Genomic DNA, 17,268 nt, shown 5'->3' on the forward strand with positions numbered 1-17,268 from the left:
AAGGGGAATAATGTTTTAGCATTAAAATATCTAATCAATCGAATATAAAATATTAGAAAAAAAATATTATTGCTGAAAATATGGAAAACGAAAAAAAATTAGCCGTTACGAAAATATTAATCTGCCATTTTGAACTAGAACGATTCAAGCAGGAAGGGGAAATTCTGGAACAAAGCTTAAAATGATCTAAATCTAAGAAGCAAAAAATAAATAAGCATTATTTTTAAGAGGAATAATGTTTTAGTATTAGAATATCTAATCAATAAAATATGAAATGTTAGAAAAAAAATATTATTGCTTAAAATATAGAAAACTAAAAAAAATTGACATATGAAAATAATAATCCGCCATTTTTAACTAGAATGATTCAAGCAAGAAAGGGAAATTCCCGTCATTCATTAAGGTGGGTAGATGGAGGAGAAAAATTCATTTCCTCCTTATTTGTGAAAGAAAATAAGTGCAAAGAGAAAATCATTTAAGTTGAGGGTGGGGAAGTAACAAATTATTGTTTTCTCTCCAATCATTGGCTATCAATCAAGCATAAAGGCGGGACACGCATTGGGTTCTCTTTATTTTTTCTTTTATGACTGAAAGAATCTGCTAAAGAAGGAATGTTACCCCCCTTTTCCCCCCGCCTCCTAAATATTACATGGTATGGGGAAGAACGAATGTTTTGTTTCTCAAGGACGTGTATCCTTTTAGACCTATTCAGATTTTCCATTCTGACTCCCCCCCACCTTAACACTTGCCCGTTTACCCTTTTCCACTGTATTTCTTCTTTCAATAAAAAGGTTCCAGGAAATGCCTCTTTTACTAGCCACCTGCATGGGAAAGGAGGGGGGGAGGGGACTCAGTTGCAGTCTTTTGAAAACAAATCTCCCTCTTTTTCCTACATTCCAAGGGAGGAGCGTCACTAACGGTCACTCATTGGTCTTGGTAGATCTTCACTTCCCCTTTCTGGTGATTTATGGGTTCAATGCATAAATCAGAGGTTCAGTGCAAGCTAGAAAAAGAGAAAATGTGTCAAAAGATTTTTTTTTTTTTTTTTTTTTTTAGGAAAGGGGAAGATGGAGAGATGTTTGTTTATTTTGATTGTTAAAAAGTGTTCGGGAAATCGACCCTTCCAGGAAAGGGACGTCCGGATATGGGACGTTACATGTAGTATTTAGTAATTTATTTGACTTATTTTTGATTATTTACTTGACTTTTGCAATAATTACTATTACATTTGCATGCGATATCTTTTTACTGATCTACCAATGCATTCAATAATATTTTCAGTCGAATTGGCTATGATCATGGATCGTTTATATGGAGGAGTATGTTACGCTGGTATCGATACAGATCCGGAGTTAAAATACCCCAAGGGTGCTGGCCGAGTTGCATTTTCAAATCAGCAAAGTTATATAGCTGCAATCAGTGCTCGATTTGTTCAATTGCAGCATGGTGATATTGAAAAAAGGGTATATTATTTTAGCTATTCAGTGACTAAAAAATCATTTTATTTTGAAAAATTACAGTTTAAACAAAATGTATGGTTATATAAAAATATGAAACATATGAACTCTTTATTTTTCAGAATTTTTCTTATTTTTATCCTTGGAAAATGTATGAAATGTTTTTTGTGTGGTACAGACAACATAACAAAAGTTTTTCCTACCCTTATATGGTCTAGCCTTATTGTGCCAACTTTATTTATTCGTTTGAAAGAATTAAGTGAAAGCTAGATTTATTTTAAACAACTAGCTATGATATTAACTAATCTATTTCATAAAAATAACTGATGAATGTTTTGCTTTTTGCATGATATTAGTACTTTATCCCATGTTGAGATAAATAAATATTTGATATGGTTTTTCATGTTATAATTTTTCAGGTTGAAGTCAAGCCATATGTTCTAGATGATCAAATGTGTGATGAATGTCAAGGATCTCGTTGTGGGGGGAAATTTGCTCCATTTTTTTGTGCAAATGTTACATGTTTACAATATTATTGTGAGCATTGTTGGGCAACCATTCATTCTAGGCCTGGACGTGAGTTTCACAAGCCACTTGTAAAGGAAGGAGCTGATCGTCCGAGAGCTGTTCCTTTCCGTTGGTGTTAAAGCAAAAAGTTTTATTTTTATTTATTTCTAAAGAGTTTTTACACAAATTTAAATATTTCATTTATTTTAGCATTTTGCTACCTGTTGAAAGATTTCTTAAAATAATTTTATGTTCCTATATGATTATTAATGACTAAACATATGTTTATATCTGTTTACATTGATAACTAGTCATTAAAGTACTTTATTTATACAAACTTTTTTATATCTGTATGTAACTAATGTGTGTGTGCAAATAATTCACATATATTTATAATTTGTTAATGTTACTCTAATTAGGTTTTGTTATGTAGAAAAATAATTTTTATATTTCTTGAAAAAGAAATTTTTCTGCTGTTCATTATTCATATCAAAATGTTGTGAATTCTATTTTTTGCTAGTGCATTTGTTAAAACAAATTGTGGACACTATGTAAACTTCTTCAATAATCCAAACCATGTTATTTGTTTCTATAAGCCATATCTGAGCATGATTTTTATATTAGATTCATCTCAATTGTCTAATTTCATCTACTTTTACCAAAATGGTATAAATGTCAAAAAATATATAATTTTATTATTAGTATTTACCCTCCTTTATGAATATAAATTTAAAAGTAAGCATTGAAAAATTGCCTTGTTATCAGTTTTTAGATACTTTTTATATACATGTAATCAATACATTTTAAAACACTGAGAGATATCCTGTCAATTTTTATCATAGATAGTATTTTCATGCATGATCTAGCAATAAATATTTAAATAATTGTTATCTTAAAAAATGCATGTGTGCATATAAGAAAGCTCAATTTAAATTTGTATTCTCCTAGTAAACACATTCGCTACTTTTGCTATTAGTACTTTTATTAATTTTTTTTAATACGAAGCTAACTACTTTTGAATAATGTAATGAATAGCTCTAAGATTGCTGTATAAAAGTGATAACGTGCTCCATATAAATATAATAATGGTTTTGAATATTTTAAATTGTTATACAAATTCCATTTTTCAGTTTCATTTTAAAATGTGATGTGAAATTTTGTCTTGCATCTATTTTTTGCCGTGATTTTTTATGGCTGCTACTGTTCATAAAAACAACAGTTCATTGTTCAAATATTTTTTACGCCACCCTACCTTCATATACAGTAATATTTCAAAATATATCTTTTATATTTAGACTGCATGTTCACTTAAAATTTCTTTTCATATGCTATGTCCAAATACATTGATATATATATATATATATATATATATATATATATATATATATATATATATATATATAAACTTCAGATTCTAGGCAATTTTATATTGATGTTTTCGAAATAAGCATTTAAAATGTTTCCAGTTGAAAATATCATTGTATAATTCTACAAGATATCTTTTTTTCCCTTCTGCTAGTAGTTAATTCAGAGAGAGACAAATTTCTTGCTGTTTCAGAAATCAAATATAAATAATGCTTAGCACATTCTCTATTGTAGAATTAGGGACAATCAACAGTGAAGCTTATACTAATCTAGCTATTTATAAGCTCTTTGTTACATTAAATATAATGTAAAATAATGACTTAATGAAAAAATTTTAATATTGCTGTTTTTTAAAAAATGCATAAGTTTTTCCTATCTATTAATTTTTCTAATTCCATATCTCTTTTTACCTTAGTGTTCAATTTCTTAAAAATATAGTTACTTTTCTACTTAATTTTATAAGTAATATTAATCTTTGAACATGCTTAATTTAAAACTTCTATTTAAGGAGTGAATTGGTAATTTTAAAAGGTTGTTTTAAATTTTGGCTTTTGACGAAAACAATTTTGTAACTGCATATGAAAAGAAGTAGTTTAATCTTATGGAAGGTTACTCTTACAATTATATTTTTCAATTTATGTGACTTGTAAAATTCATTTTGAACTAGTCCAATTTGCTCAGGTATTATGATAAGTCTTCTTCACATCCTCAGTAAAAATATAAGATAGATTTTGTCACTTCACATTTAATGATATCTTTATACTTACAAAAACTATTTTAGCTATGGAACTAGTGTTTAAAGGTAATTAGTATATGATTTAAATGTTATTAATAGCATTTTAGTTTTATCTTTCGAGATCAAAAATTCTTTCTGCTTCAAAGATTTTAAATAATTGAATTTATTGCTTAAAAATTTCTATAGTGTTGCAGCATATTTACTACACATTACTAAGAATTTGCTGGAAGTACATCCAAGTGTAAAGTAAAATTAATTAGGTAAAATATCTAAAGTTAAAATAATTAGGTGTTTATCCCAGTGTAAATGTATTGCAAATTTTACATTACTTTACTTTACTTTCATCTACTGATTTTACTTTTGTGTTGCATATTGTATTAATTTTCATGGGGATTTTTTTTAATTAAACATAATAAAACTTAATGTAATTTATTAAATATTATATATCATTTTCATAAAAGTTCAATATAAATAATCATGAATATATTGAAGTTTTAAGTATTCTATAATATTACAATTTTTATCTCTTTTTAAACATTTATCTTGAAACTTCTACTTAAAATATTAATAAATTTTCTATGCATACTTTTGTATAAGCATATTAAACTAGATTTACATAGAAATGCACTTTTTACATGAGTGTGCAATTTTTTCCTACATTAGTGTTAGCTATAGATTTCTTTTTTAACTGAAGACTTGGTTCTTGAGCTTAAACTTTTAGTTTGAATATTAAAAAAAACTATTGCCACACTTAAATATATTTGAATTGATGCTTGACATTTAATAATCTTTATAAGATAATTATGATTTGTTGCATATTATAAGTAACACTTAATAAATGGCTATATGTAGATTTTTTTTCCAAATGGGTAGCTTAAAAAATATAAATTCTACTGCATTTTTAGTTTTCTTTAAATGAAGATAATGTCATAAGTAATTTGTGAAACATGATTTTAGTTCATATATATATATATGAGGTTAAAACATAGAAGTGTAATGTAAGTAGAGCACACACCTTTTGATTATTTTTGTCCTGACAATAATACCATGTGACTTGAGAGTGAGTCATCAGAGAAATTCTTTACCTTCTGTTTCTCCTTTTTATTTCAATTGAAGAAAAACAGTTGCTTAGATCATTCTTCAGAAAGAAGAATATAATTATCATTAGATTTAACACTGTCCAGAGGCCAATTGTTTTTAGATTTTCTTGAGCAATAAGGGGCTACCCACCACAATTCATATTTAGATATTGATTTAGCCTCCTAGATGCAATATCTGCAGTTTTAACATAATGTCATTTTCTCATAAGATATGACATTCAATATTTCTCTAGTGCTGTAAATGTTCATTTCCTCTGGAGTCGATGGCATAGACTTGGGCTATTGGAAGTAATGCTGATTTCCTATTTTGCACAGAACTGTTTGAACTTATCTCAGTTGACTTTCTTCTTTAGCCGATTCTGTTTTTGGTGCAACTGCATGACTTAATATAGCTTCACGTTCTAATTTAAAAATTTAGTTAATGCTTTTGTCATGTGCAATACATAATCAATGTTTTTTTCTGACTTGAATTCTGAACAAAATCAAACAAATGAACTTCTTGCTTTTGTTCAGTACTCTTTAAGTAAATAAATTGGTTGAATTGTTGTTGAGAAATTGAATTTTAAAATGTATATTTAAATTCGATTTCTCAGGAACTATTCAATCGATTTCACTCAAATTTCGTATTTTGTCATGTAAAATTACATACTTTAAAATGATGTAAAAAATTATAAATATTTAATTTTTTTTTTCATCGAATTAACCTTGGATAAACGAATTTTATAATTGTGTGCAAAATTTTTTCAATTCATTGCAAAATTTCTTTAGATATGGTGAAATACGCAAAAAGTAAAATTAATATTACGGGGTTCAAAGTCTGAATCGCTCTCCTGACCAAACTATGGGGACCATATTTCCCAGATTGCGGCTACCCTTTATATTCTCTGAATCTGTCAGAAAAAGGTACGTTTTTTTAGAGAAAGAACGGTTTTGTATCTGTCTTCGTAACTTAAAATATCGTCTGCACTAATTAATTAGCATATTTGAAGTCATCCTTTCAAACCATTAAGAATGAGTTTTAGAACTTGATAATCCGATCATTAGACTGTACTTACGTTCATAATGATGATTAGGGTAGAGTAAAACCAGTAACTCTAAAAAATACATATTGCAGGATTTATAAATGAGCAAATAACTTTGGAAGCAATGACATACTTACAGAATTATTATCTCCCTCTACTGTTTTATTAATACCAGAGTAAAAAAAATATTTTAAGGTTGGGTTTATTTTAGAACAAAAATTTTTTACGGTGTTGGCTGCCCTAATTCTACTTTATTATTTTTTCTGGGATGGAAAATTATGTGTCCTAAGGGATGTCAGAACTTTTTATATGCAACCTGCTTATGATTTTTAGCTATAGCATGCTAGCGGATTTACTGTGTTGTTATATTGCAGAAATAAATATTTGCCGTTGCCAAGCAGATATATTAATAATAAAAATATCTGTAATTTTTAAAGAAGACATTTGCTTTAAATTTCACTTAAATGTTTTATAATAAATAAATAAGTTGTCAAAAAAGTTTTCTTTATGTAATTAGCTAGCATTAAAAGCTTGTAAGATTCTGTGATGATAAACTGATCTTCCATTTATGCAGACTTGCTAATGTTTTAATAACTTATCATAAACTGTTCAAATTTTTTTGAAAAATAGTACTTTTAGAAAACATTTTATCTTTGCTCAAATAAAAGTGTTATTGTTTGTGATCAAATATTCTTCTTTTTCATATAGCTTCTTTTCACCATTATTCAAATGTGAAACTCTGAATTACTAATTATAAAAATAATTAAATCTCTTTTATGTTATGAAGTATTTTTTTTTGGTTAATTTTTAATTATACAAAAAATGTAATGATGTTTTCAGAGTCAAATTTAAATCACTAAAAATTTATACCATTATTGCATATTTAAAGACAATGCAGTATTTATATTAAATTTTAAATTTGTTTTTATTATCTTTCTTAAAAGATTATTTAGATTATTAACAACTAAATTTTTGTTCTTAAATTTTGATATACATTTTTTTTTCTTTATTTTAAAACAAGTACAAAAGAAACCTACTGGTGAAAATGACATTGCTCTATTTTTCATACACACTATTCATATGAATGAATAAAAGTCATTGTCATAGTTATTTGTGAATATTTATATAAAGATATCCAGAAGGTTTTTAGAGTTTAGTTATTTTATGCACTACTTATTTTGACTGCACTCTTTGAAACCATTATAGCAATAAAATAATTCAAAGTAGAACGTATTTACGAATCTTTTACTAATTTGTCTCTACTTAAATCTTATGTGACTCACAATCTATACCTCAAAATGTTACATTGATTTCCATATTGCCAAACAAGATAGATATTTAGGTTCTTATAAAATGTTTTTAAATAAGATATTGTACAGAATAACAAAAAAGTTTACTTGTTCTTGCTAGATATGCATTTTTTAAATCAATTCATCATGAGATTAAAATTCTTAGTCTCTTAAACAAAATTACAGCATTAAAAAGTTTTCTTCTTTCTTTACCTTTAACAGTGAAAGAAATCTGTTAAAAATTTTCAAATAAAGCACTGCTTATTTTGTTTCACCGCATTGCTGATGGGAAGAAAAATCACTTTTGATGGCTAAAATTATATGAATATTAAAAGAAATTATTGATCATAGTGAAAAGCAAAGAGAGAAAGACTCCTAATTATCACAGATAATGCATTCCTTGGATAACTGTTTCAAAAATAATTAAAATGGCTAACTGTAAATCTAACTATGATTAATTATTTTGCTTTTAGGAAGTGGTGACAAATATGTTGCTTAAAACTATTCCAAACCTTAGTTGCTATTACTCTTTTTAGCAAATACACAAAATCATTGTTTACCTGCAACTTTACTGATTATTTTTTATTGACAAAGTTTAATTTTATTTAAATTAAATACAATAATTTAACTGCATAAAAAAGTATCAATTTCGAAAAATGTTTGCCACTTTAGCTATCACCATTTATGTTTCAAGTTGTATTTCTCACATAAAATTTTTTTTAAATAAATTGTGCCTTAAAAATAAATGTTACAATACAGAGTCTCATGGACAATTTATTTCAATCATTCAATTTATGTTAGATCTGAAAATTTTATATTACTTACGTGCCTTTTTCTTTTTTATATATGAGTACCCTTTATACACCTTTCCACCGATATTTCAAAATTTATCTGTTCTTTCACTAGAAATAATCCTTTAAATTTTTTACTGTTTCCTCCATTGTGTTAGTGCAAATTTTTGTGGCTATAAGTTTTTCCTTTTAATTTCATGTTAAAATGTAGAATTGTCTTGATAGCATAAATCAAACAATTATGGGGTTAAGAAAATTATTCAGATTGTAAGATCTGTCTAGATTGAACTTAAATTTAGCATTTTTGATATGATTTCTATTTGTTTCAAATTGTTTATGCTGAGATTGATGCTGATAATTTTGTAATTTTAATGTGACAATGGCTAATAAGAACATATAAGTAACTTGATTCAAAAAAATATTTTTACTTTTAGTTTAAGATTAACTTTATTACAAACATTAAAAACTTCATTATGTTGTTGTAATGAATACTACTTTTTAAAATAATGTTTTACTTTTATTTTTATCTATATTTGTAACTTACTGCAATAAGATTCAGACATAAGTTAAAGTAGATTACTTTTATTAAAAGATGCACCAACTTTAATGATTGTTGTTGTTGTTACTAATCTCAGATTGTCTAGCAGGGCTAGACAATCCCCATGAATCCAAAAGTCTATAAAAAATAGTTGATTCTGGAGAACATCGTCTTACTTTACTGATTAGTTATATATTTCATTCATGCTGAATGTTTATCCTAAATATGACATAATGTTTCATGATTTTATGAGACAAACAAAATAGTTTAAGCCACCAATAATTTCAATGCCAAATGTAGCTTGAAATAATACTTTCTTTTGTTCAGTCATGTTTATTGTAAGTTGTATACAGTTTATACACAACATGATTTCACTATCTTTGTTTCTCTTTCTTCTAAATCATACCTATTATGGTAACTATGTTGATTTCAGTTGTATTTTATATTGCATCCAAAATGGTGAAATTCAATTTAAAAATATTAATAAGTAGAAATTTTTAATCTTTTGAGCTATTGGTGGTTCCCAATTAATTTTGACAATAAATGTGTATGGATGGTTGACTGAATGTAAACAATAACAAACTACCTAAAACCAGAAGAAATTTAGAAAACTTCTGGTGTATCCATCCACTTATGTTAAGCAACGAGGCAATGTTTGAACATAAATAAAATGTAAGGTTTGCCATGTTTTGAGTGTTATCCCTTATTTGGCTTTATTTGTGTAGAATAGTGTTTGCTATTTTTTGAGTAGCATCATAGCAAGCTTGTGGAGTCTTATGTTGAACGTTCTCATATGTTGAACGTTGTGTGACTCATATGTTGAACGTTAAATTGAAAAAACGCATTGTATTGAAAACACTACAAGTGTAATAAAATTGAATGGTGCATTTTTCAAGCTTAGGCGTAAAAATCAGTCGGAAACAGTAGCCCGGAAGTCTTATGGGGAATTTTGACCCCAGTATCATCTGTGCTTAGCTTTACACAGTCAGTCATCCATAGTGTATATAGTATTTTAAAAATTTAGAAGTGTTTTTTATGTTTACAGTGAAAATAAATTAATGTCAAGCAGAAAAAAAAAGAATAAATGGCCTTATCTTATTTGCATTGATGACATGAATTTGTGAAATGTAAACTATTGAGCAATATTGTGTCCTAAGTTTTCTAGACAAATACCTGCTAATGCTACATAAAATGGTCAACTTATTTTTTGTTGTACAGCTAAAAAGTCATACTCTTCATTGGTCGTAATATTTTATAATACTAACATGCAAATATATTAGATATACGTATCATTGAAATAAAAAGTTAAGAAAATAATATAATGTGATAGTATAGTCTTTATTTTATGACAGAAACATTCAATCATACAGCTAAATTTATGTATTAAACGAAACTGGCAATACTTTAACAAATATATTTAATTTGTAGTCTTTTTTATTATTAATTTTTGTTGCAACTTTTCCTTTCACTAATAAAATAAAGGGTTTAATAATACTTTTGAATAAATTCACTGAGAATTAATATTTTGAAAGAAACTTTTTGAAAACCATTGCTTTAATATGTATGTGATTTGTCAACTAGATTCAGACTTGTTTTGTAGAATTATTTTTTTTAAAGAAACATTACTTAGCTTTGACATTTTGTTATTTTTTAATCCAATTTCTTTTTCATCCAAATAATTTCGATGTAAATTTCATTTTGACATTTAAATAAAATTTCGAGACATTTTTTTATTGAAATTTTTTCCCCCCTTTATAATTCATGTATGAAACATTTAAAAACCATATTTTTTATATTGTATTGTAGTGCATATTTTTAGCATTAAGCATGTTAATGAGAAAATTGTTCATATATATATATATATATATATATATATATATATATATATATATTATGGAAACATGTTCTATTGACTTAAATAATATTTTGATAACTTAATTTTGACTTTAAAAAACGAAAATGTGTTAGCTTTCGCAATATTTATTTAGACCAAGATGACTCCTGTTGAAACAAATGTGTTCAAATGTGTAAATGAAAACACTTCAGTGTTAAAAAATTGTCTTAAAGTGTGAACTTAACAAAGAATTTAGATTTTATGTCCAAGTAGAAAGAAGTAATAAATAAAATTAATTTAGATGTGTAAAATAGAAAACATATGTATACCCTATAGTTTATTTTTTATAGAAAAGTGTTTTGTATTTCTTTTAGACATGATTAAAATTTAAAAGATATTTTTTAATTGTTTAAAAAATTGTCATCTCATTTTGTTTCTTTTTCATTTTAAATCTAAATTCTCATTTATATACTGCTTTGTTTTGACTTTAAACATTCCAAAAATATTTTTGTTCCATTACTAGTTTTGTTTGTATGCTTTTATAAAAAAAATTATTTGTAGATTTATTCTACTTTTAACCTTTTCCAGTCCAACGATGCCTTTTGGTGATGAATTTAAAGATAAAGGTAAATTTTAATGAGCATTTAGTTATAACTCTCACAATATGAATTTTCTTATTAAATCCATCAATCATTCAGGGGCTTTATTTTATTTAACCTTAAAAAAGGTTAAACTAAAAGGTTTGTATGAAAAAATTTAGGCTAGAAAAGGTTAAAAAAAAAAACTTTACTTTGACCCTATCAAGTATTTTTGTGGTTGCGCTTTTTAAGGCAAATAATTGCAGCTTCTTACTCCACGTAAAACACTAAAAAAATGTGTGTATGTTTTATAATTATATTTTGTATGCTCATCAATGAAAATAATTGTGTGAATTGAAAAATAAAGGTGAGCTTTTTCAAAAATAAAACTTTTTTATTGTCATTAAAGATCTCAAAAGTTGGATCTTTTTTTTAAAAAAAAAGTCCTTTGTATGACATGTTAAAAAGTCTCAAAATTTATAACAATTAACATTTTGTATTTTTCTGATTGTTGTAGTACTGCTCGGTGAATGTTAACATTTCTTGATGTCTGAACGTTAAAAGCACATTTCCACTAATAGATAGGAGATATTTTTTTCTATGGTGCTGCACATTTTTGAAAGCATTGCTTCAGTTAAAGCAATAAGAAATAAAGAAATTATTTTGTTAGAATGGTTGAGTGCAATTATTAGGAATCGTTCACAAAATATTTTGTTGAATATTGCTGATCTTCGAAAATAGATTAAAATTTTGAGTGAGAGTAGACAAATTGGCTTGTGATATGTTGTGATATTTTATAGATAGTTAAATAATGTATATAGCCTGTCTCTTTTGTACAAAACTGTATGATGTAGTGAGTTGAACTATGAAACAATCTAGATTTTTGAATTTTTTTAGTACTTTTCATTTAATTCCTAGCTTTTATTTATTGCAGAAAAGTGTTTAAAAATAAATTTTTGAAGCTCAGACTGCCTTCTAAATTTTTATTGACAGCCCTTTTAAAAATTGATCAACAAAATGTCATCATTTTGAGTACATAAAATCTAATTATATTTTATGAAGAAAATTCTTTATTTTCTTTGAAGTCTTTCATTATTGTGTACTTACATTTTGGTATTTAACATTTGTATCATAATATATGCATAAACTGTTTTGTGAGATAATGGTATTTTGATGTTTAAATAAGTAATGATTTTGTGAACGATTTTTAAAATAAAAAGCAAGAACAGAAGTGATATTTGTCTAGAACTGTAACCATCCATAACTGCTGCTCAATATTTCACTTGTAGCAGTCAACAATGTATGATAAGTATTGAGGCTGTTATTCGAGGCAAAAATGTTTGCCAATTTAATTTGTGATAATTCATTTTGCAAGCTGACGAAATCAATGTATTTTCCCCCTTAAATAACCTGTTATTAATGTGTGGTATGAAAATCTGCATTTAAGGTTTTATTTTTCAGTAAAAATCAGTGCATGTTAAAACTTTGTCTGATTATACAGAAAATGTATGTTATTTAGGAGGTTGGAGATCTTACCTCATTAAATCATCTCACTAAGAAAAATGTTACAAGCAAAGTAAAAACAAATAGTGAAAAATATTTTTATTGTTATTATTCTTTATTATAACTACATATTTTTAATCATTTTTTAAAAATATTAGCATCTGGGTATATTATAGATGCATTATTTTTATGGAAAGCAATATATTTCATTTTTCTTGCAACAAAAAAATAAATAAAACTAAACTCAGTGGTACAAAAGCCCACAGAGGGCCAAGGCCTACTGTGCCCATCTCAGTGTTCTTGACCTTGGGTTCTGGAGTGCAGGAGCAGATGTTCTGGTTGGGTGGTCAACCAAACGCGAAACCCCCAGTGTTTAATCTCCAAGCAGGCTCGTACTCATTTTATCGATCGACTGAAGGGATGAAAAGCTTAAGGGGGGGGGGAAATAAATAACTGAAAAATATGTTTCTAAATATTTTCGAAATTTTAACATACCTTTAATGAACTTTAAAAAAAATATTATTGCAAAAAAATAGAACATGTAAAAAAATATCTTCATTTAACTAATAATATTTTCCAAGCTCGTTTAAATTTTTAATTGAACTAAATATCTGAGTGGAACAGAATAATTGCAATTTTGAATTTCCAAAATTATTATCCAATTATTTTCTATTAATTGAAATTTAATGTGCTAATTCTTGTTTAGATGTAATTAAAATTTTGTAAATTAGTAATATGTTATCAAAATATACTTTAAATGAAAATTTGCAACTAAGTTAAGTACTTGTAACAATTTATTTAACTAAATAAAATTAACATACAATAATTAGTTTGATAAAGGAATGCTTTTTAATCTTCCAAGTGTTGATCCCTTAAGCAAAATTGTACCAAAATTTATCTTCTAGGCTCGTTCCGCAGTGGACTGATCGTTAAGATCAGTCACAGCAGATCACCGAAGTCAAGCATCACTGGCTGCGGTCAGTGTGCGGGTGGGTGACCGCTTGGATCAGTCTGCGTAGGGACCGAGGGTGTGCGGTATTGGTCCTCGTTAAACTGTGCTACCGTAAAGTGCTCGACTTCGCGCGTAGGTCGTCGGGTTACTGAAGCGGGGGTGCCATCCCCTCCACAGAGGATCAAAATTGTGATGGCATGTCTTCGGATCATCCTCCGGGATGTTTCCCAGACCGTCGCCAATAGCCCATTGTGCAGCTCTAGTGCGACGTAAATTAACAACAGCAATCTTCTAGGCTCTATTTCCCAATTGAATAACACTGTGGCAGGAGAGAATGCTGGGACCAATCGGCAAAACTAATAGTATTACTTACTAAAAAAAACTTTATTGGCTTCAAAAATATACAGATAGAAATAAAAGTTGTCATGTTTCAAGTGTTCAAAAGTAGGCACCCATTCTAAAGACTTGCGAGACCTGAATGAGAAGAAACAAAAGTGATTTGAGACATAAAATGTAATTTTGCCAAAGAAAAATGGAAAGTAAAGGTGAGAAACAAAACTAGAAAGACCACAGTAGCCAAGAGTGAAACAAAAATAAAGGTTTAAAAATAGAACAAGGAGAACATTGTGGCTGAGAGGGGCAAATCAGGATAAAATGCATTTCCACTCGCTAAGGAGAGGTGGTGAGAAATTAATGTCATTTACTTGGGAATCAGCATTCATATGAATGAAACAAGATTCCAGGGCATCAAGATAAGCTGCTGTAACTAGGGTGGAAATAATTCTAGCATTGCCGAAATTTTATGAAGATTCTAACTATGTGCAGCAGTATTCTTGACAACAGACATGAGATATACAAAATATTGAAACACTTCCACACTAACTCATTTTTTCAGATTTCTCAAGAAATACTTGGTGCAGGAGTTTCCTTGTCTTTGCATTGTTTCAAAATTTCAAGGCTACAGAGTTGAACATTAGTAGTTGTAAACCCAAAAATTGGGTTGGCTGTTCAACAGCCGATATAAAAAGAAATACTTGGAGAATTATCTTATAATTTTAGAAGTGTTTAGGTCATGTGATTTATCATGCATATCAATAAAGTTTAAAGCTTTCAGAGGTACCAGCAATAAATTTAAAAGAGTTCTTTTGATCACCATATTCCAAAAAAATAGCAATAAGCTTGTAACTTTTATGAATTACTTTGTCATATGCAGTAACTGCACAAAGTTTCATAAATCTAGCTTATATATTTACAGAGATATAGACATTTATATAAAAAAAATTCTTTTGCCTTATGTTTTTTTACTACAGCTAGAAAATATTCAAGAAAGTTTTTGGAGTAAATTAAAAACAAAAATATCATTTTAGAATATGGAAATTTTTGTTAAAAAATTGGCAAGATTACATTTTGTTAAAAAATTGGCAAGATTACATTTTGTTAAAAAAATTTGCAAGATAACAGAGCATTTAAAGTAGTCTTTTCATACTGTGCATGCATGATACAAATATTTTTTTCATAAAAATATTTTTTTATGATTCATATGCGATAACTTATGAAAAAAGTCCAATTTGAATATCTATAAAATGTAAAAAGTTTCCATCAATTTTTTTAGTAGCTTTCGTATTTTTTTGAAGAACGCTCAAAATGATAAGGAGTTATCCACAAATGTTTTGTATCATGTATCAAAATTTAATAAAAAAGTATAATACCCTACAATGATTGCCCGGTTGACATAATGTAATGGTATAAAGAAATAAAACATACTTTAATAAGGAATGATCCAATATAATGCCGTTGTCATTTTTAATAAATATTGTTTAATAATACAAAGTAAAATTTGTGGAAATCCCTTACCATTTACAGCTTTTTTTCTAAACTGACAAAAACTTCTTGGAAAATTGCTAGAAATTTTTTAAATTTTCTAAGTATGCGAATGGGAAATTTTTTATTTGTTGCCAAATTAAAATTATGAAGTTGAAATTTTTTTAAATTTTTTCCGCTCATTTGTAGCATGAAAGGACTAATGCTCATATCTTGCTCAATTTTTAACAAATTCTAAAATTATATATTTTTTTATTAATTAAAAATTACTCTGAAAATTTTGTTTAAATCCTATTGAATATTTCTACTGTTACAGTAAGTAAAAAAATTAGTTTTTTATATAAATGTCTATATCTCCATAAATATTTAAGCTATTCTTACAAAATCTTGAGCAGTTATTGCATTTGATGACCAAAGTAATTAATACAAGTTGCAAGCTTAATTCTGAATTTTTCGGCATGAGGTGATCAAAAGCTTCTTTTCTTATTTGTTGATTGATATGAATGAAAAATTGCATGACCTAAACACTCCTAAAGTTATGAAATATTTCTCTAAGTATTTCTTGAGAAATATGAAAAAAATTAGTTAGTATAGAGGTATTTCCATATTTTTGCGACCTTGGCTAAAATTGAAAACAGCAGACAAGCCTAGCAACTCATCCTGATGCCTTGGAATCTTTTTTAATTCATATAAATACTGATTTTCTTATTAAAGACTTAGTTCATCCTCACATCTCCATAGTGTATGAAAATGCATTTTACCTAGATTTGCCCTTCCCCGTCACAGTGGTTTTTCTTGGGCTGTTTTTACCTCTTTATGCTTGTTTCACTCTCCGCTACTGTAATTTTTCTAGTTTTGTTTCTCACCTTTTTTTTTCCATTTATCGTTTGCAACTTTTCGGTCTGTTGAGCGAAATAAGTTGTCAGTAAGTTGGAACTTTTTTTTTTCTTCATATTAATTCCGTACTAAAAACAATTTTCATTCTACCCATACTTATGTAAAACAACGAAAAATTACCAAAATAAAAATATGCATCATACAAAATTCAATATTTTAAGGTATTGTTGTGGCATTAGATATCATTCTAGAGGGAAAATATTTTTCAAAAAAACAAATTTGCTCCACATTACTGTATATAATGTGATATTTTTAAGTATTTTATTTTCTTTATAATTTGTTGTTTTTATTAATGCACACACTTTAACGGAGTGAGTTGATTATTTATATTTTATGCATTTTTTTTATTATTTACTTTTTCACTAAGTGATAGCAAAATTTATGATGTTTCATATTTTAATTACGAAGACTTTACTGATCTTCAATTTCTTTATAAAAACTAACTTCTTTTACTCCGAAAGATTTTTTATTGAATATATTTCATAAACAAGGTTTGTACGCATTGAAGTGAAGAAATGTGTGTATAACTTTCAAAATAATTGTGCGCTAGTTATTTATTGTAGTTTCAATAAAGCACTAAAAATATGTGGTTTTTTTCTTTACTTTCTGTTACTACATAACTACTTCTCATGTTTGTTTAAGATTAGTCTTACTTTATTGTATTCACACAAGAAAAGAAAAAAGAGCAAATTGGTAATGCTTAAGTATAATCGCTAGCTGCGGGCGCCAGAACCCCCCTCCCAGTAATTGGGCAGTCAGGGTTCATTATTTTGAGAAAATATTTGTTTTGTTTTTCTCCTCTTCTTTCCCTTTTTTTTTACTTCGTGCAACTTATTATATTATATTATTAAATGAAAATTGTTTAAAAATAAAATTCA

General features: G+C 27.3%; 1 protein-coding gene across 2 annotated transcripts in view; it reads left to right on the forward strand.

Moving 5' to 3' along the window:
• The window catches only part of LOC107444581 (cytoplasmic polyadenylation element-binding protein 3), an 88,882-nt gene extending 71,907 nt beyond the window's left edge, over nucleotides 1-16,975 (forward strand). For both annotated transcript variants that reach the window (XM_016058754.4, XM_016058755.4), the window contains 2 exons: nucleotides 1,282-1,463; nucleotides 1,877-16,975. In XM_016058754.4, the coding sequence (XP_015914240.1) occupies nucleotides 1,282-1,463; nucleotides 1,877-2,104 (410 nt within the window). In that variant the 3' untranslated portion in view covers nucleotides 2,105-16,975. The remainder of the gene's footprint in view (nucleotides 1-1,281; nucleotides 1,464-1,876) is intronic.
• Nucleotides 16,976-17,268: the final 293 nt, after the last annotated feature.

The sequence above is a fragment of the Parasteatoda tepidariorum genome, chromosome 11 (assembly GCF_982258835.1).
Source record: "Parasteatoda tepidariorum strain Cologne lab strain chromosome 11, Ptep-v5.0, whole genome shotgun sequence".
NCBI lineage: Eukaryota > Metazoa > Arthropoda > Arachnida > Araneae > Theridiidae > Parasteatoda > Parasteatoda tepidariorum.